This window comes from Orycteropus afer, unplaced genomic scaffold, assembly GCF_000298275.1.
Source record: "Orycteropus afer afer isolate SDZICR_OR568_19922 unplaced genomic scaffold, OryAfe1.0 scaffold00036, whole genome shotgun sequence".
Classification (NCBI taxonomy): domain Eukaryota; kingdom Metazoa; phylum Chordata; class Mammalia; order Tubulidentata; family Orycteropodidae; genus Orycteropus; species Orycteropus afer.
Genome location: NW_006921623.1, coordinates 5248359 through 5269629, shown reverse-complemented (window position 1 = coordinate 5269629; position 21271 = coordinate 5248359). Strand labels below are relative to the sequence as shown.

The following is a 21271-nucleotide window of genomic DNA, read 5'->3' as shown; positions in this document are numbered from 1 at the left end:
TCTTCTTCAGAATGAAAGTGAATGTGCGTATTAATTATAAAGTGATACAAAATGACATGGGGTTCCTTAGGATGCTCTAACATTCAGTATCTAGCTCACTGTAATAATAACACCTATGTTTAAATTATGCATTTCAAGTTATCAAGTGCTTCTTCTCTCCCTTACACACATGCATAAACACACACATTGTATATAAACACAAACACATATACACGTTTTAATCCTCATAAACACTTTGCAAAAGACCATTATTCCTCTTGCTCCATTTTTTGCATATGAGGAACCCAAGAATCAGAGAGTTTGACTGATAGAGGCAAGACCAAAATTAAGGTGCTTTGACTCATGGTCCAACATTGTATACACTAAATCATATTTCTGGCTTTTCCTACTGCAAAAGTTAAAGTCAACTATTTTAATGAAAGTCAAGAGATTCTGGATTCCAAGAAACTATGGAATAAATATGGGAATAAATAATCTATCTGACTAAATATACTAAGCATTTATTTTCTGTCTTTTTATTTTGAAAACAAACCCCTTACCCACCAATCCTACTTCCTACATGTTTCTCTCCCAAAGGGTCCTGAATGTCTTCTTGGCAATTCTTTTTTTCTTAGGAATAAGACAGTACTAGCTGAAAAAAGGTAACAATCTGAGTCAATGAACTGGGGAAGACAGGCCCAGAACTTTTACCATGAAGGACTCTTACCTCGGCTGGGAACCTTATTTCTACTGTATGCAGCAGTTGGTTGATGTCGGTATGAATGTAGCCCCAATTCCTGTACATGGTTCACAGTTCCTAGTAAAGATTCAGGGTCCCCAGGTCCACTGGTACTCAAGAGCAGAGGGCTGTCATGGCAACCTTTGGTCAATGTATTTGAACTCTTACTATCTAAAAAGCCATCCTTGGCCCCCTCACATAAGCAGTCCTCTTCCATGCTCTCTGAATGCATTAGTGCTGGTTGGTGAGCATACCCGTGGGTTGGGGCAGGTGAGGAAACCTGTGAGATACATTCTTGCGCCCTGATTTGTAGAAGGTGCTGGGGGCTGGTGTGGTGGTGGTGATAGGAGTCAGCATTTTGATAAGGTAAAGCCTGGTGTTCTGTCATACTCTGTCCCCCAAGACTGGAAGCCAGACTCCCAGCATCCCCCTGGTTCATGTGCCTCAACAATTCTTGATACTCTTGCTGTTGCTGCTGCTGCTGCTGTTGCTGTCGGTGCTGCTGCTGCCTTTTAATGAGCTGTGCAAACTCAGCTGGGGGCAGCCGAATGTCCGAGTGGCCAGTGAGCGAATGTCGCGGAGAGAGCAGTCCTTGAAGGATGTGGGGTACCTGCTGGTGTCTTGTATAGTCTGGCGGCGTGGGGGACAGAAGGGCCTGCTGTAGTGCCGATGTGGTATAGTGCGGCGGCTGCTGATGTGCACTGGGAGGGAAGGTGGGGAATTGGTCAAGTGGAGGGACTTTCAGAGCTTGAGTTGGAGGGAACCCCACTCCTGTTGAAGGGCTGTAGCTGCTGGGGGAGCCCCGGGACTGGTCCGAAAACAGATGGGGGTGTAAATGCGACTGGTCGTAGTTAGCAGGGGAGAACCGATTCACGTTCAAGCTGCAGACACAAAAGGAAGTGAGTACCATGCATACAAGTAAAAGGTGTGCTAGATTCCCCCGGGAAATAACTACTACTCTTCCTTAATGGGGAGCACCTACTAGAACAGAAGAACTGTGGTGCAAAACATGGAAGATGGGGATTTAGAAACCATCCCTAAACATTCCCTTGTTCACCTATCCAATAACTTCCAAGGACCTTAGGAGACTGTGTGCTCTAACTTGAAGGAAGCAAGGTGGCCTATTTCAAAACATCACTTCAGTGATTAAGAAGCAACATCCTCTTAGAAGAGTGACAGAGAGGGAAAGAATCTAAAAGAACAGACAAGGGGAAAGTGGCATTTCTACATACTCCTCTAATAAGCCATTTTCTTCTTTGCCATTTTCCTCCTGTGTCTTATGAGCATCTTAATCCTGGGTCAATAAATACGTTACAAGAGCATCCCAAACCCACCTCTCTGATTTTAGAGAGGACAAAACAAGAAGTATGTGGCTTAACAGCATAGCTCAGACTCATTCTCTCTCCCTCCTCCTTTCTTTCCCTGCTAATGGGCTTCCTCCCACCTGGATCACCTGGATAGATGATTAGGTATTTAGTCAGCCATACCTGTGGGCCTCTGCACTGTCAGCACTCAGCTGCTTGGACAAGGGTCGGTGCCCGTAGCTGAAGGTGGCCATCATATTGGTACGATGTTGCATCTGAATCTGACTGGCACTGGGGCTGATGGAAATGCCCCGCCCGGATGAGCCTGCAGCTGACCCTGGCATGTTGCTGAGCATGTCAACAGGCTCCTGTACTTGGATGGTTACCTGCTGTGACTGGGTGGGCTGCTGCATGCCCAAGCAGGTTAGTGCCACGGTGGGAGGAGAAGAACAGCTCTCAGGCTGCTGTTGGAAGATTGCACTGCGGGAGGGTAAGCCTTGAAACTGAGAGGGAGATGCAGCACCTGGAGACAGAGACCTCAGAATGACCAAATGCCCAGATGATCTGGAAATAATGGGAGTTACCAAGCATACTCAAGTAGGGATGCCATCTAGAGCAGTACTTCCAAATTTTAGTGTGCATAGGTCCTACCCACAGAATTCTAATTCAGTAGGTATGGATGGGTCTTTAAGAATTTGTATTTCTAATATGCTCCCTTAAAAGATGGTATATGGATTATACTTTGAATAGCTCTGATCTAGGGCAGTGTTTCTTAACTTTAATACACATACAAATGGCCTGCGATTTGTATACAAATGGCAGATTCTGATTTAGTCAATCTGGAATGGAACCTGAGGTTTGACTTTTCCTGCAGATGTTGGTGGCAGGGGAACCCACTTTGAGTAGGAAGGCCTAGAGGCCAATTCAGACTATTTTCAAGGATGCCTATGGAAACTGGCAAGGGATTACCCAGTTTTGGAATAGATAAGTAATCTCTCTGAAAATTCATACCAATCAGAGTATCCTAATCTTCACCTCCATCTAAAACACCCACAAAAGAGGATCCATACACAAGGATATATACAAAGGATAACCAAATTGAGGCATGACATAAGGAAGGTTGTGGTAAAGTGTTTTATTTGGTGGACTGGAGGGGGTTTTATTAAGAATAGTAAGAACAGTTAATTTTATTGAGAACTATTTTGAGCCAGAGACTGTTCCAAGCACTTTACACATATTTACTCATGAAATACTATTATGACCCCCAGTTCATATTTCAGAAAACTGAGGTACGTTGAAGTTTAAAAAAGTTACCTAGGTTTTCACAGTGAAGAAATTGGTGGAACCACGATTCAAACCAACAGTCTGGCTCTAGAGCAGACCACAACCTTAAACACTATGTTATTCTACCCTTGAGAACAATGGTTTGTGAAGTTCAAGACTGCCACTAAGACTGTGGCATATGACGATTCTGTCTATACCTCTCCACTCACCGTGAGACTGGATCATGGCACTGGTCATGGGCGGAGGACTATTACTGGGTTGCCTGAAGAGATGGTTGTTGGGGTGGTTGGGAGGTGGGCTTGAAGGCTGAATCCTTAACCTTAAAAACAACAAAACCAGATAAATAAATAAACTTCCTGAGATGACAGTACAATCTTGAAGTCAGTTTCAGTCACATGATACAAATAGGAACTATTTGTATATAAACCATCTGCCACAGTCTACTTAAAGCCCATGTGCATCTTATTTTACCAGACTTCCCACACAAAGAGGCAGAGTTCATAGTGGGCCTGTGTCTGGCCTGCTATATCAGATATAAGATTACTTTGTTTATGGGGCTAAGAAAATGAAGTGGCACCAAAAAGTCAGGCTTTCCAAGAGGCGCCTGAAATTTAAGTTGGTGTCTCTCCTTTACAAAAAGATTCTTCCAAGATGATGCTAAGTAAGTCACTATTTCCCATATGAGTCACATCAAGGACAGCATACTATAGAGACAAGGGCTTAGGCATAAAACAACATGATTCATTACCTCTGGAGCTGGTGGGTGAGGAGGGCTGGCTGATTTTCACATGCAGCCTGAAGAGGTGGAGAAGGTTGAGGAGGACAGATAGAATCCTAAAACATGTGAGGGAAAGGAACAAATAATTCTGAGCCTGAAGATTAATCATAGCTATTCTCAGGAAGGGAAGAAACAGGAAGAACTATCTGTGACTGAGATTTATACTTTTGTTGTTCAAAAGGTTTGATTACCTTTACTCAAACATGTCAACCATAAATATAACTCAAATCCACTTTGCCCTGAGTGACTGCCTCCAAAATTCATAGGCAAATCAGCCTGAAAGCAAACTCCAAACAAGTTGGAGGGAGCAAAGAGTGAAGGCCTACTTGAATTTGTTGCTGAAGAATTTGATGGTGTTGTTCCTGCTGGTATAACATATGCTGCTGCTGGGTCTTCTCCAGGGTTCTTTCATCAATCTGCCCCCCGTACATCTTCTGCAGCTGCTCACACTCCTGAAGGGAAAGCAGTTAATATAGATGGGATGCAGCCATTCCCACCCCATGCAGTGATCTCAGCAGATGCAGATCTGCCCCAAGGTCTCACGGGCAGAAAGAGCCATAAACGAAGAACAGTGTCCTTAATGAGCAATTAACCCATTTACATAGGTATTTTGTATATTAACTTATACTCTGTTCTGTACAAATGAATGGGAAACACCAAGGATGTGTACAAGTGAGAGTGTTCAGTGTGAAATCTGTGTACAAAGCACTTATCAATTGAAGCCTGCCTTGGACATCAGGAAGGCAAAAAGAAATCGGCCCATTATAGAAGCCTGGAGGTATACTTCCTTCCTTTGGGAACATCATTCCATAGCAACTGGAGAGTATACCAGGTGGTAACAAGGTAGAGCAGGCTCCGACAAGACCCAGCACCCATAAATCATCAGAGGAATGCCAAGGCTGCTTAGAAGTACTTTTCCCTGGTGCTTCCCACTGAAACCCAAGCCCAGAAATTACTCTCCAGGAGAAAATTTTAGTCCCTTCCTAGGATAAGCAAGTTTGATCCTTAGGAGAGCTGTACATAACAAGAAGTAAGGAAAGCTCATTAGGAAGCTGTAATTCTTTTAACCTATAAAATTACATTGTTGCTGACATGAAGGGAGTAGAATGTTTTTAACACCCCAGTCCTCCTGCAATACTGGTCTCTGTTACCCATGCTTCTTCAGAGATGCCTGCCATCTCTTCCATTACCTGCTGCAACTGTTTGATGCTGCTGTTGTTGCCCATTTTTTCCAGGTGAGCTTTGAAGGCCTGGATGCTTGCAGCCCCATCTGAGAAGCGGCGCACAGGGGAGAAACGCTCCGTAGGGAGGTGCAGGGTATTGGAGTCCTTGTAGGTAGAGCTGAATACATGGGAAGAAAGGGTTAGGGGCTAGGACTCAGGGGTTTTGATCAAATCACACAGGGACTGCTGTTCCAGATGAACACAAAGACGGCTGGCTGTATGTGCATCCCTGCATATTATGCCATTTCCATAGGCCAGTTGTTGCCCTACTCTGCTTTCCTTTAGAAAGCTCCAGGTGCACATCTTCCTTTTCCACTTACCTTTAGTTGGCTTAATTTCTAAGCCTGATGAGGTCCTGGGATCAAATGCAGCCAGTTCTTACAATATACTGGGCCACAGAGAGAAGACTTAATATCCCTTGGGCCAGGTTATACAGGAGCTCTTCCTTTACCATCATGTCTCTATCTAGTGCCTTATAAACCTAAAATGCACTGCCTGACCCAAAGCTTACCCTGAGCAGTAGTCTCTGTAGGACCAGAATAAAACTATAATCAGCCCTGTATTCAAAGGGCTGACCTGGAACTCATAGGTTCTATGCTGAAAGACAGGCAGTAGGGAAAATAAGGACATCTGATATTGAAGTTGGAAAAGCACATTCTTAAGGAATGTGGGCCTAAAGATTCTGCACATACCTGGGGAACTCAACTAAGGTGACCTACCGTGAAAATTCTCAGAACAGCGCCCCCTCCCAACCTCCGAATTAAAGAAGCATCATGTGGGTTACCTTCAAAAACCCTACTGTTCAATCAGAGCCCAGCCAGTATCTTAGAGAAATAAAGAACAAGCTATTGATAAGGAATGCCTAAGACAGCATCAGGGTTAGAAGCTAACACCTGCACTTCTGACCTAATCAGAAATAGATGTTTATGGGTTTGAGGTAAGCAGATAAAAGACTGCCAAGGTAGCATTCCAGCAGCTGATGGAAAGGAACAAGGGTTCATCTTCAGGGCAGAGATAACGTTATACTGAGCTATGGGTAAAATGATGTACTATTTGACCAGTTATTCATTCTGGTCTGAAGCAAAACAATAGCTTAAAAAAAAAAAAAAAAAAAGATTAACAAGAGAGTTTAAATACACTCCAGATAGGGAGGGATTAGGAGGAACTGGATGACTGTGCAGAGGTCTCAAGAGAGTCTGGTAGCATCAGGTGAAAGCCCTTTCCCTTGCTTTTCTAATGATGACTTTTGCTCAGATTTTACTGAAGCTTGCCACAATTATGCTAATGAAATGAGCACAAACATTTATTTGTTTCAGTAACACAAAAGGCAATGATTTTTTTCAGACACAATCCAGAAACAGTGACTGTGAAAGCTTCTTTCAGGAGCATTTCCTTAATATTTTTTTATTTCTGTTTCTATTTTGGACTTTTTGAGTTAAATCAAGTACTATTTTATCCTAAAACATGATTCCTACCCTTTCATTATTTTCTTATTCACATTTCTGACTCAGACATATTTCTGATTCACTCAGAAAGCTGTGTTCTTTAAGCAGTCAATATAGCCTGCACTAAAAACCATTCTCTACCATCAGAGAAATAATCTCAGGCCTAGGTATTTGATGACTTTTGAGCTTAGGCTGTGAAAAGACTGACACCCAAACCAGTCCAACACAGTAACTTCAAAGAACAGTCTGATGTAGTTCCTTATTTTGGAAGGACTGATAATACCAACTGCATTTTATTTTTATTATAAATTATCAAACTCAGGATAGCCCCCTATTAGGCTGATATTCCCATCACACTCTTCCAATAGGGACTTGTACTAAACCGTTATAAAATCCACCTTGTATTAGCGCAAAATCAATAAGTAAAACTAGAAAAAAATTTTTTCAATCATGTATTTTCAGGATTGGAAAAGCTGATCGGAGCCCTTCTCTATCTCCATGTTCGACTTCATCATACCCCAGAAGAACAGACATATATGCTGCTCTTTAGTACAGAAAATGAAGGGAATGCAAAACTTATCGGCCACCACTCATTTTTGGTTTTATGGCCTTGGAAAGTTTTTTTCATTTTTCCTTTGAAGACTAACCTCCATCTCTCCTGTTGCCATATTTTTACAGTGACCCCATCAAACCCCATGTTGACTTTGCACAAATGCTCCACTTTATACAATCTTCTGCTCACAAAACATTCTATTTCTTTCAATTCAAACTGCCTTGGCCACAGGAAACTCTTGAAATACTCTACCAAGAGTGTTCACATGGAAACAGACAGCAGACACATTTCCAGCAGGCAGGGCCTTGACAATGACTGTAGGCAGGGTGGAAACCACATAAACATAGCTATGGGCCAATGTGATCTTCCTTCGGTAACAAATGTAAACAGGATATAGGAGCTGTGATAAAGGCTGACTGTAGAGATGTGCAGATCTTCATGTTTCCCTGAATAAAAACACCTCCTAAGGAATATGGAGAATTAACTGAGGATGTCTGAAGGACAACAAACTCTGACAAAGGCTGAAAAATTAAATGTCAAGCTGTGTGTGAGGAGAAGATGCAAACAAGGAAAGATGAAGTAATAAAGGGTCTATTAGGTAAGAGTGTATAGCTCAGAGCTATTGAGAAATCATGGGAAATTCATGGAAAAAAGCAGCTCTCCAATAAATCCCTTAAAGTACCTTTGATGTGAATTAATAATGTAGGTCCTAAGAGATTTTCATTAGAAAAAAACAGTGTCTTTCTGTGCTGTTAGTTTTATTTAGAGTTTTATGTATCTGCTCTTCCTAACAGATATTTTTACTAAGTTTACTAAGTTATTCAAAAGCTTATCTTCCTTCTCAGAGTTCCAACGTGGCACTAATGAAGTCTTGGCCTGCTCAGAGTTCACCTGTCTGTGCTGATTACACTGATGCTCAGTGGTAACTAAGCCACAATAAAAACATTGTGTCAAGCTCACCAGTGTGAGATGGTTGCAAGATTTTAACAAAAACACACTTATCAAACTAATGTCCTTGGATACTGACAGCTCTTCAACCTTTTTAGATTGGTTTCCACCATCCACCAAAAGAGATTAGAATAAAAAAAGCTGTAGTAACTGGTGGTGGCTTTGAACGTGTGTCCCATTAGCTTGGGGATAGCTTTAGAATGTACATAGCGAACATTTTTAGTCATCAAAGTATTCAAGGAAGAGAATCATCTTCTTAATCTAGCAAAGTGGCATGGCCCATTTCCAGGCATACTTGGATTCAATTTTGTGAAGTTTTCTTGGTCAGGAAGGTTAAACTTGTTTTCACGTCTTCAAGAGAAAGAATTATAACAGAGACTAGCAAAAAAATTTTGCCATCAGAACATTGAAAGAATGACTTCTCAAGTACAAAACTCAAGAGGATGCAGCCTCTCTGCTCTACTATTCACAAAGGGATGGATCTTCCTTCAAATCCAAGCTCATTGTTCAATGGTAACATGATATGAAATGCTCATTCCTTTGAAGGTGATGGGTTATTAAGGGTTGAGTTTACTGATATGGCTAACAATCTTCCTATTTCAGTTGGCTTTTTAAGAGATTCACCTGCTTTCAGGTTTCAAGTTCATTTTCAACTATGAGTCAACATCTAGAATCATGGCAATCAACTGCAGACAATAAACAGGTCTGCAAGATAATGGGAGAGAAGAATCGCACATTGCTCCAGGGCTCAGTAGAAAATCTTTGCCCTGTGCATTGCTTAGGGCAAGGAGCTGCACAGATGTAAGTTCAAGATGACAGCTGACTTCTATTTAAAGCTTTGAGGCTAGTCACCATCATTGCAAGACTATCAGAAGGGTGCCTGTCAGATGAGCCTCAGGGGCTCACACAGCTCATGTGGCTACTCACCGATGCTGATCAGGTACCAGGTGAGGAGGCCAGACCCGGGAACGGAAAGGCTGCTGTCCTAGCTGCCGTTGTAGGTCCGGTGGGATCTCAGCTGTAGGGTTGGTCATGGCCAGTGTATGTCTTTTGGACCTATTTGCCAAGTACCTGCAACAAGCAGGAGCACATTTCATAGTAAAAAAGACAGACAGGAATATTCCTCAGCAAGAAGCATTAGAAGTTAATACAAAGCACTCAGAATGAAATAGGGCCAGAGCTTAAAAAGAGCTCAATGGCAATCAGATCCCTGACTGGATGGAAATGAAATATGTCTAAGTGGCCAACAAAAGTTGGCTTAACACTGAGGTGGCTGAATTTGAACCTAAGAGTAGCCACTGAAGAGAAGAGAGAAAGCAGATCTAGCTCACCAAGATAAGAGGATCAATTTTCCCTACTTCAGTCCATTCACAAAAGAATTTTTCACCTGGCTGATTTTATTGCTCTGTCCCTCCAAATTTCCAAAATACAAGGTGGTTCTAAACATCAGAGGAAATGAGCCCTAAAGAACTGTTCCTAGGAATGAGCCAAGGGAGATATTCAAAAGGATTCCATATATGTCTCTTGATCCCACAGGCCCAGGTTCTGAGACATTCCTTACTGTAGGTCACAGAAAACAGATCCTTTCCTTTGGGTGGTAAGTGAGTTCCAAAACCACCACTTCCCCTCATGTCCCATGACTGTAACTCAATCATCATCAGAGAAGAAATATTGATGTTGTCCCCAGGAAACCAACATTCTCTACGTTGGATGAAGAAATAAAACCACATGAAATGTTTAGAATTGTTTTATAGGGGAAACAAGGTAAGGCAAGAAAACAGAAGAGCTTCAAAAGCTGAAGAAGTCCCCAAACTGATGAATTTTATTCTGAACAGCTTTCAGATCCACTGCTTAGTCAATACCATTAATAAGAAATTAAGTCCCCTTTTGTCTGGCTAATGACCTCCCCCACCACTGCTGCCGTTCTAGGGCATGAATAAAAGAAGTATCATTCCTTCATATTACATCAAAACTGGTGGGCATTTTAGCCTTTAAATATTGATCTAAAGAAGGTGGAACTGGAGGAAGACCAAGGCACAGAAGAGAAAACAACTGTTGTCTATTTAAGGTAAAAAAGGCAGTAAATTTCCTAATTTTTCATGTCCTTGCAACCTTATGGTCTTTGTGGTCAACAAACTATAGCATCGATAGCATCAAGAGAAAGAAAAAGTCACCACAATCTCCCTTCTACTAGCTAGGCTGTGGCACTTGCCACCATCTGTCAAATTTAACTGTTCTCTTGCCACATGGGACCAGCTTCCTTTTAAATAGTAGCTCTCATACAGAGCTACTGGAAGTAGGAAGATAGTATTGGTCAGTACCTGCCAGGTTCTTAGAAAATGGTTTTGTTTCATTTTTAACTATTTTGCCCATTTATGCTAAAAGCAGTTAACAGACTATAATTAGTGGTATGTAAACTTGCCAAAGAATAAGCCATTACTGGTTTAATGTCCATTTGATAAAGACACCCAAAGTTTTCCCAAGAGCCCATGAAAACCATTTTATTTCAACTTCCCTCCAGGGAAAAACATATAATCTTGAAGAACACCTGTATTTCTGGGAAAATACATGCTGGATTCTGGTCAAACCCCCTCCCCAGAAAATAAAAGACAACTCCCACAAGGGGGCATGCATGGAGCTGAGGACCACAGCTAATGGAACTGAGATAAAATGAACAGTACAGCATGCCTGATGGTCACAGCCATTTTCTGTGAATTAGGCATCTCTCAACAAGGTTCTGCTAACAATGGATATCTGCATCTGTCCCTGGACCAAATCCCATATTCTGTTTTTCAATGTATCTTTGTTGGTACAAGGGGGTGGAAGAGGCACAGAAGCACACAGCAAACAGTACAAGAGGTATTCATTCTCCTGGAAAGGAAGAGTCCATGCCAGAGGTCCATGGCCAGACTAGCTAGGCTCACTGTCATCCCAAATCTCCAATTCCTTTTCAGTAAACAGTTCTTGGCAGGTAGGAGCAGGCTTTGTGCCTTGTGAATACTATCAGAGTTGCAATATGAAGGCAGGGGGCAAGGAAGGAAGAAGGGAGGAGAGAGAACGTTCTTATGGTTATTGCTGTCACTTAGGGGACTTCCAATGGTGCTTACAGAAATTTTCTGGGTAGTCTTCTGTGTACTTCCATGTGGGGAGGAACATGCCATCTGGCTTGAGCAAAGAGACCACACAAATGTTGAAGCTGCACTGTATCACCTCCTTGGGCAGAGGTGACTGTTCGTTGGTTGCAGGGGGAGCCTGCCCAAGGACGTTCTGCAAGCACTGCCAGATGACACATTACCTCTGCACAGCTTCCTGATCTGGCTCCCCATCCGAGCTCTCCTCATCCACAGGGGTAACTGCTGGCACTGCCTGAAGAGAGACAGGAAGGAAAAGCTCAAGGTGGTGGCTTATTCTGTAATGTCTCTCATTCTAGAAACCAGACTTGGGTCAGGCTTTTCCGTTAACTTTCATATTTGTAAATCTAGTGCCTAAGGCACTTGACCAGAAGGCTGGCGGTTCAAACCTACCAGCCACTCCTTGGAAGGAAGATGGGGCAATCTACTTCCATAGTGATACTGCCTTGGAAACCCAAGGAGGGGTCGCGATGAGTCGGGTCCGACTCGACGGCACATAACAACAACAACAACAATCTAATACTCCTAGGTCATATAGAATATTCATACAGCTTTCTATTTTCCCATTTTTACCTTGCTCAGGTAATATTAATTTGGATTTCTTCCTCTTATTCATTTTCATTCATTCATTCATTGATCCAATAGATAGCTGAATGCCTACTATGTTCCAGGGTAAAATGTGACTTTATAGATAGTCTTTGCCCTCATTTTTACTGTTGAGCAGAGGATAGAAATAGGTAAACAGACAATTATGAAATAGCATGACCAAGTCCTCTAACAGAGCACTTGTGAATTTAGGAAGGAAGTAACACCTGACCTGAGACCTGAAGGATGAATAGAAGCCTGGCAAGCAAACAGGGAAAAGGGTCACAGTATTCCAGGCTGAGAGAAAAGAGAAGGCCTGCAGGTATTTGAGGACAGGAAAATATAGTAGAAGACACTTTAGTTGAATGTCTCAGAACTGACCTGTTTCATATTAATGTTATTCTCAGAGTTTAGATGCCTTAACTCTGAGAAGAACATAATGTTTTTTTAAAAAGATAAATATATTTATATATATTTTTATAATGATTTTTTAAAGTAAATTTTAGTACATAACATGTATTCGCAAAATTGCAACTCAATGTTTGAAAATAGTTTCACCCACCAAAATGTATTAAGAACTACATGTTGCATGTATTACTTTGACTGTTGTTCCTCTGCATGGGGGCTGGAATGCTGTGCAGCCTTGGTAGCCACACACAGCCTGGTGGCTCACAGAATCACATCTCAGCAAAATTCATACTTCAAATATTATAGGAGAGCATTTTTAAATGATGATCACTATAAAACAAAACAAAGCAAAATACCAAAAAGAATTTTTTTTTTTGGAACTAGTCCATTGTTTTCATGTCTCTAGGGTTTCCAGATCCTTTACTACTGGTCTACAAGGGTAGAGTGAACAGAATTAGGCAGGAAGTAGCTACAGATGAAGCCAGAGAGGAACACTATGACCAGTTATAACTGGCCTTGAATACCACATTAAGAAGTTTATTTTGAGGAAGGGCAGTGGTGAATCACTAAAGGATTTTAAACAGGGACATGATGTTGTAAGATTTATTTCAGAAAGCTAGCTCACTTTAGTTGCAGTGTAAAAAGGGCTGGCAGTGGGGATCAGGAGATAAGACTGGAAGCAAGGAAGCGAATTAGGAGGCCAGTGAGGTAATCTAGGCAAAGGATGACAGTGGCCTGAGTTATGGAAAAGAGAGTGGAGATGGGGAGAAGTAAGATATTTAATTCACAGGAGTGGAATAACTGGTTTGCAATGGGGAATAAGGGAGAAACAGGCTTAAAATTAAACAAAAACCCATCCTCCTAGCTTGTATCACCAGGAGAATGACAGTATCATTCACTGTTTCATGAGAGTATTGGCAGGGGCGGAGAGAACAAGTTTCCCAGAGTCATGATAAATTTGTCTGGGGACATGTTGAATTACAATTGTCAGTACTAAGGGGATAACCAACTAAATATGTCCAGTAGGCAGTAAGTGCAGAACTCTGATGTGTAGAACTCAAAAAAGCATTCTAGACTGCAGAATCAGATGGTAACTGAAATAATGGATATAGACAAGATCATCAGGAAAGAGTATGTAAGTGGTATGAAAACAGAGCCTAGGATAAAACTCTAGGTTTTGCTAACTTGAGGGAACAAGCAGAACGTGAACCTGAAAAGGAAAGGAGGGATTTTCTGTGGTGTCACAGAAGCCAGAGGAAGATAATATTTCAAGAAGAAAAATGGTCAACAGTGACTAATAGACTTGGAAGGTCCAAAACGATAGGTTTAAAATGTCCATGGGATTTATCAACAAAAGTCTGTTAGAGACCTTGAAAAAAATAGTTACAGTGGACAGAGAAAGTCATCTCACCTTCCATAAAGCTGCTCAAGATGCTTCATAACCTACACTGATCTTGTCCTTCTCTGAAAGCCTCTGCCACCTAACAGTGCATGCTATTATTCACTCTGCACTTGCTCATATATGCTCTTTTATTATTCAAATATTTCACACTTGTCTTCTCATGTTACAAACTCATCAAGACCAAGGATTGACATATAAATCTGTTGTTTTCCTGGTAGCAGTGTTACTGAAAGGGTGGCCCATGGACAATGCTGGTCCACAAACTGATATGTTACCAATCTATGATAAATAAGTAGAGAAACCAAGCAAAAGCTTTTATAAACTTTTATAGCAATTTCACAGAGCAATTTTGTCTGCTGAATTGAATAAAAGTTTTAATCTAATATTTTATATTATATTTTACATGTTTTTAAATTTTCATTTTTCTAATAATTCACTTTTACTCTATTTTATAAAAGGAGTGATCCATAATGGATTGAAGGAAGCAAAACAAACTGGTCCTCTACAACAGGTAGTCTGACAGTCACTGCCCTAAAACACCCACTGAAGGCTATGGATATAGGAACTACTGTGAGATTGAATGAGTGAGTGAATAAATGAATGAATGAATGAATGAATTTGCCTATGACAGAAAAATAATCAGGAATAAACAGAACCCAAAAGAGGAAAAAAATCTTTGAAGGGCGCCATTGCAAAGAAAAAGATGGGACTGATCAGGGAAGAGCTTGTGAAAGCTAAACAATCACGTGATTCCAGGTTATACCAAAAACGTGAAGTATTGTTGAGCAAATAGATAGCATTAGTGAGAAGGTAATTTAAGAAACCAATCTACACAGCAGCTGCATAAAGAGAGAATAGTTCTTTCAACTTCCTTCTAGCAAGTAAAAATTATCTAGGAGAAAGCTTTGGATTAGGCTACTACTACCCTGCCAGAAACTGACATGAATATATAGCTGCTGTACTAAACTAGGGTGACTATATGTGGCCCACTGCAGATAGGGCTCTCCAGGGGCAGGGTTCAGCATAGAAATTATTTGGGTAAGTAAGGGAGTTACCCAAAGATTAAATGTGGGGAATTATACTAGCCTGAAGAAATTGAGAATATATTCTGCAAAGTAAATTTAGAGAAAGAAGAAATTCAGACGTTTGGTTGGAGATCCCTGGATTCTCAAATCTAAACCCACATCTTCCTTATCAAAAGCCTCTGGGAAAGTAAGTTGGGCTCTGTGCTGCTACTCACTGGTGTCATGGTGACAAGAGGGGAGGGTCCCCGTGGGCGCTTCAGCAGCTGCTGGGCATGCAGTTGGATATTGGCTCCTCCATCTGATGCCCTCCGGCCAAGGGGGCCCATTCCATTCAGCAGCTGTAGGGCAGGTGGTTGTAGCAGGGACTGCTCCTACCAGGAGCAAAGTGTGAAGGAAAGATTAGTGAGGTAGGAAAAAAGTAGGGGAGAGAAAAGTTACACTCTTGATCTACAGAAATTAAGGAATCCTTTGATAATGATCTATACTAGAGAAATGTCCCCTTTCACCCAAGTTGCTTTATAAAAGAAATTTTCCTTCTCTATAAGAAAACCCTTAAATCCTAGGGGAAGGTCCCTCAAAGTCTCTCAAAGGAAGTATAAGTTTGTTTCTTCTGGGGCAGGCCCTCTCCCATATCCAGGTACCTTGTACTCAAGCTGCCCCGTTGGTTGCAAATTTTGCATGGGCAACAGGTTGTGCATGAAGTTCATGTTAGCAGCCACCTGCAAGAATGGAGCCTGTGGGTTCACTCCAGGAAAGCCATGTAGGAGCTTCTGCAGGTCTTCCATAACTTCCGTGCTGGTAGAAAACAAGATGAAGGAGATGTCTGGTTAGTATTACCATTCAAAAGTGCTTATGTACCAAAATTCATGGCACTGCTAACTTTAGTAAAATGTATTTATTAACTTATTTTTAACTTTCCTTCTTAATTTGTATTTTTGTCTATGTCAGCATAAAGGAGAAGTATGTGGGATTTTACTCCATATCACTTGAGTCTTTGGGACTGAAAAGTACTATTCTTTATTGACCATGCATGTAAAGCCAACAGCTCTGAGCCCAGAGGAAATACTGGTAACAGTCCAGTTCAGGTTTTCAAAGCTTGGAGGTGAACAGCCCATTTCTAGAGGACACAGGCCATCCGCTAAAACAATGGCTACCCGAAGTAGCAACTGATTCACCAGGGAAAGAATGCAATTACTCTTGTCAGTGATGATAGGACAGCTAAGTACTGGATGTGCAGGGCTGTCATGCTACAACAGTAGGTTTTACAGCATACTTTAAAATAAGAGATCTTTCCACTAACAGAGGGACACAGGACTCCATGCCTTTGCAGCTGACACAGTCTTTGGAGCCAGAATGTTCCCCTACTGACTATTAGATTGTAGGCTGAGAACTAGAAACGTAAAGCAAGCAAAGGGATGCTGCTTTAGAAATTCACTCCAAGGAAAGAGATTATTTATAAGAAAACCAGCTCTGCCCCTCACTGAACTTTCAAGAGAACTCTTGCTACAACCTTCTCTTCCTTACTCAGCAAAGAAAATATCCATAAAAGAGGCAAGGCTATTCTCAACACTGAGTTTCTATTACAGAACAAAAATGGAGAAAGCTGGCCTTCAGCATGTCCAAGGATGAAACTACAGATTATTTCCCCAGTGTGATGGCATCAGACAACACTTGTGAAAGACTGTTTTGGGAAAACACTTTGGGAAACTGGTATACCTGCTGAGCGTACTTTTGGATCTTGGTCACTGAATTTAATTATTATTTGTCTACATACATAAATTGTATCATATCATTTGTCGTCACCTACCTACCTTTGTCTACCTACATTAGAACATCTCTAAATCAAACATCATCTCTGAAAGCTGTCAAAAAATCAAATTACTTTCAAGGATTACTTTCATGTGACTTACATCAGAGGACCTCAGTCTTTGTGGGCAAAGATGTTATTAAGCTCTTCACCAAAGTACTGTAAGTAATTGGCATGATGATGGCTAATGGTCCACCATACACTAGGAGGGTTTTGTAATCCTTCAATCAAATCAAGTCTGATCTACCAGGGACCCTGAATTGGGTTAAGTATTTGTCTTGGCCACTGGATTTTATCTCCTTTGGGGATACAATGTATTAGGAAAATGTGTCACGGTAGAAACTGGAAGTCAGGTGGAAATTCTTTGCCTTGATGTTAAGGTCATTAGCCAGATACTGACCGTGGGTCAGCCACTCCCACTGTGTGCCTCCTCATTGACAAATAGCGGACCAATGCTTCAGGGGAAGGCTCTTCACCCTCATCACTGTCTAAGTTCACCGTCCCATCCGCCTGAGGTAGAAGGAAAAACAATCCAATTAGAAAGGAAAGGAAGAAAGGATATGGAAAAGAAAGGGGTTTCAGCTGACAATCATCAGAGGTTACTACTTGCCTCCACAATTTGGTTCTCTGGATTGATCAGCTGCACCTGGGGAACACTGATGTTCAATGTGGTACCTGCCTGCTCCGCCTGGAAAGCAGCACATATATAGACACACATACCTTAAGCACTGGAAGGAAATAATGATAATTTTTTAAGTATTCTTGACTGCCTTAGTCTACGTTTCTATCATTGACTCTTCAGTTCCTTTACCCTTAGAAGCTACAACCATGAAAGTCTTTTAAAGAGGACAGTCTCTTCCACTGATAGATTTCTTAAAACAAAATGCAACTACTGTTGTGCATCCCAAGTATTGGAATACACTTCCATCCTCTCCTTGAAAGAATAGTTCAGATCTTTGATCTCTGATAAATGAAGAGATGACAGACTGGAGGGGATAGAGGGAAGGAAGAAAAGGGAACCCTCTTGACTTAGGGTTAGTGAGCAATGGCTAACCTTTGGCCCTGGTGTTACTTGTCCTAAATCAGGTCACTGGAGTTATTGCCCACCTGGATATTGACTGGTGTTTGAAAGGCCATGGCTCGGGGCATGCTAGGTGGTCCAACACGCAATGTTTTATGTCTCTTATGTCGATCACACAGCAGGCTGTAGATTGCACTATAGTGATCATAGGCATCTGATCTTAATGACTACCAAGAGAGAAGGGAAAGGAGTGAAAACTCCTGGTGAAATGGCATGTCATTGATCAAAACCCTTTCAATAACAACATTAGAAGACAAAAGCACCTTTCTTCCCTCTTTCCATGGCCCAGGGAGGGGCAGAGAAGGAAAAAAATATAAAGAACTAAGTTCCCAAAAAGGAGAAAAAATGGAAAAAGCAGGACAGAAGGAGGACCACAGTACTTTACTTTATTCTCCTCTCCTTTAGAGATACCTGTAGTGTCCGCTCTTTGTCCAGCCCCATGTCCTCCATGGCCAAGAGGACATCTTCATTCAGGGGGTCTGCCTGCCTTTCTTCCTTTAACTGTTGGCATTCAGCTATTAACTGTAAATCATAAAAAGTAAGCTATCAAACCTCTAATTAATCATGTCAACATGGCATATCATATGCAATGATCAAACTGTTCTTTGCTCGGTCCATATTATTATCTCATCCCTAGCTTGAGAATTTTTGGCCTTAGACAAAGTCTAAACAAGGCAGTCCTAAGTATTCAGACAATATCCCTGTTTGCTGAGTTCCCTGGGTAACTAAGATGGTCATAATGGTTTAAATAAAGGTATGGTACAGCAGCCATTAAACTGAGCACACTTAAGACAAGGAGAAATTCCCATTGTGAGAGGTGCAGAACTGTGGACTGTACTGTATCAAAAGCCAGGAAGGGACTATGATTAGGGGACAAATGATAGGGAACTAGTATTGCCCTTTTCTCAACAACCCAGCTGGTTTTAAATTTCTTCTTGCTTGCTTACTTGCTGCTTTAGTATCACACAGTAGTTTGTTCCCAATGTCCACCATTTCAGGTCACAAACAACAAAAGAGCCTGTAGCAGCTCTAACAGGAGTTCCCTGAGGCAAGCCCAGCTCACCCTGTCAAAGTTGGGATCCGCATCCCCTAGTTTCATCCACTTGTGTTTGCAGATCTGCTCCATGGACAGACGCTTATTCGGGTCTAACACCAGCATGTGGCGTATCAGGTGCTCACACTCTGCAACAGACAAACAGCCTGCCTTCAGTATGTGGTGAGGGGAGGCACCAATGGTGCTGTGAAACTATGAGGCAATGTCAGCAGGCAAATTTTCAAGCTCCTTGCTTCTAATTTTGTCCCTCTTGCTCCTTGATCCTACCCACTTCATTGCTTACTCCAAAAAGTGCCTGGGCAAAGGAAAAAGAGATGAAGAAATACAAATCAGGCAACTGGTTAGTGCCCCTACTCTAAGTCTGACCAAAAAATCTGGCATAAGTGTCCCACAGCTCTTTTCAAAAACCCCGCAAATTTGAAACTTCTGATGGTATAATGAGTGTGGGGGAGAGGGGCAGAGAGGATATCTCCCTATCACACATTTGCTTGTAATTTTTCTCAATGTTGTTTAAATATCCACAGGAGCATTGAACTGGGCTGTGAACTACACAGAATGACATCAGTAGATACTATTTTTCTCTGGGAACTCATTATATATTATATTGCAAAAAGAACAATGGATTCAAAATCAAGAGGCCTGTATTCTGATTTCAAAACCACCCTCTATTTCTGAGTTTTCTCATCAGTAAATCAGGAGTGTTGAGGATGATGGGGGAGTAGGCAGTGGTGACGGTGGTGGTAGTGGTGGTGATGATGATGAAAACAGGTATCCTTCTGAGCAATTTACAATTATTGCCTTATTTAATCTTCAGAGCAATCCTAGGAGGAAGGTACTATCATCATTCCCATTTCACAGAAGTTAAAAGTCAAGTGCAGAGAAATCAAGACACTTGACCTAAGTCACATGCTTAGTTTAGTCTTTAAACCAGACAGTCTTACACTTCAGCTGGTGCTCTTAACCACGATACCTCTATGACACACAGAACTGTTTGGGGGCTGGGAGCGGGGTACAGATCCAAATCCCTGAGTCATTAAATGTCACTTCCTCAGAAAGTTCTACCCTGATTTCCTAATCTAAAGTATGCCCCCAGGCATTCTCTATTACATTAACTGTCAAAATTTCTTCATAACATTTATCACTGTGAAATCACTTAACTTATTTACTTTTTTCTTTACTAACTTCCTCACATTGTGGTGTCTTTTTCACCATTGTACTCAATGCCAAACCCCCAATTCAAAAAAAGTTATTACTCTTAAACTAAACACATATGCTCAATTTATGAATAAATACACATTTATTGAATATTTACTCTAATCAAATGAGATTATATTTGTGGAAATGCTTCTAAAAATATAAAGTTTTCTGTAAGATAAAGGTTTTAAAAATTTATTCTTTGATTTTTACTGCTGTCTGAAATAGTCAGCCAGCCAGTGATAACAGCAACAATAAATTATTGCTAGTTTTTAAAGACTTTCTGTATACTAAGTGTTTTGGTTACCTACTGCTGCTCTGACAAGAAATATACCACAAATGGGATGGCCTTAACAAACAGGAGTTTATGCTTACAATTTGGAGGCTTTGAGTTCAAGTTCAAAGTGCCAGGCTCTAGGGGCTGGGTGAAAGCCCCTCAACCTTAGGGTCTAGCTCTGCCTCCTGCTCCCGGCCCACTGGAGCTAGAGGCATTTCTTCACTCAGACAGCTGCTGGCTGCTGAGGCTGAGAAGCCCCAAGGTTTAAAGTAAAGGCGCTTGGTCCCAATGTTACAAACCACATGGCAGGCCATTAACTTAAGTCCATTGTAAGTCCCAAGGTCGGCAGAGCATAGTAGGCTGCTGAGCAACGACACGGCTACATGCAGGGTCCAAGCGTGCCATAGGCTAGAGACCATTCTCAAAGCTTCTCCTTATATACAAGAAGCAGACTACACAGCCAAAGGCAGCTACTCAGCTGCTCCCAGTAGATTCCACCATGGAGTTGATTACCAGTCTCATCATGGGGAATACTACATCCAGCTGCCCAGCCACTCAACCAGGCCTAGCCAAATTGACATACAAACATAACCATCACACTAAGCACTGTGCTATCAACTTTTAATTTAATCTTCACAATAATCTTGAGCTAGATAATATCATAGGAATTCTGGTAGCATAGTGCCTAATGCACTTGACTGCTAACTAGAAGGCTAGCAGTTCAAACCCACCAGCCACTCCTTGGAAGGAAGGTTGGGCAATCCACTTCCATAGTAATACTGCCTCGGCAACCCAAGGAGGGGTCGCTACGAGTCGGGGCCGACTCCACGGCACGTAACAAAAACAACAGATACTATCATTAGCACCATTTATAAATGAAGATACAAAAATGTTGAGAAATTAAATAACATATTCAGTATCACAAAGCTAATAAATGGCAGAAGTGGGACTGCTGTTGCTGTTGTTGTTAAGTGCCGTCGAGTCATTTCCGACTCATAGTGACCCCATGCACAGCAGAACGAAACACTGCCCGATCCCGTGCCAGCCCCACAAT

At 41.6% G+C, this 21271-nt stretch overlaps 1 protein-coding gene across 1 annotated transcript in view; it reads right to left on the bottom strand.

Annotated features, from left to right (window-relative positions):
* Positions 1 to 21271, bottom strand: part of SIK3 (SIK family kinase 3) — a 421581-nt gene that overhangs the window by 20786 nt on the left and 379524 nt on the right. The window contains exons 7-21 of the mRNA XM_042780361.1: positions 18756 to 18874; positions 18104 to 18214; positions 17719 to 17859; positions 17222 to 17299; positions 17012 to 17121; positions 15446 to 15599; positions 15020 to 15175; positions 11549 to 11619; positions 9181 to 9324; positions 5275 to 5425; positions 4411 to 4536; positions 4055 to 4140; positions 3516 to 3625; positions 2206 to 2545; positions 707 to 1599 (exon numbers count right to left, since the gene is read on the bottom strand). Of these exons, the coding sequence (XP_042636295.1) occupies positions 707 to 1599; positions 2206 to 2545; positions 3516 to 3625; positions 4055 to 4140; positions 4411 to 4536; positions 5275 to 5425; positions 9181 to 9324; positions 11549 to 11619; positions 15020 to 15175; positions 15446 to 15599; positions 17012 to 17121; positions 17222 to 17299; positions 17719 to 17859; positions 18104 to 18214; positions 18756 to 18874 (2790 nt within the window). The remainder of the gene's footprint in view (positions 1 to 706; positions 1600 to 2205; positions 2546 to 3515; positions 3626 to 4054; positions 4141 to 4410; positions 4537 to 5274; positions 5426 to 9180; positions 9325 to 11548; positions 11620 to 15019; positions 15176 to 15445; positions 15600 to 17011; positions 17122 to 17221; positions 17300 to 17718; positions 17860 to 18103; positions 18215 to 18755; positions 18875 to 21271) is intronic.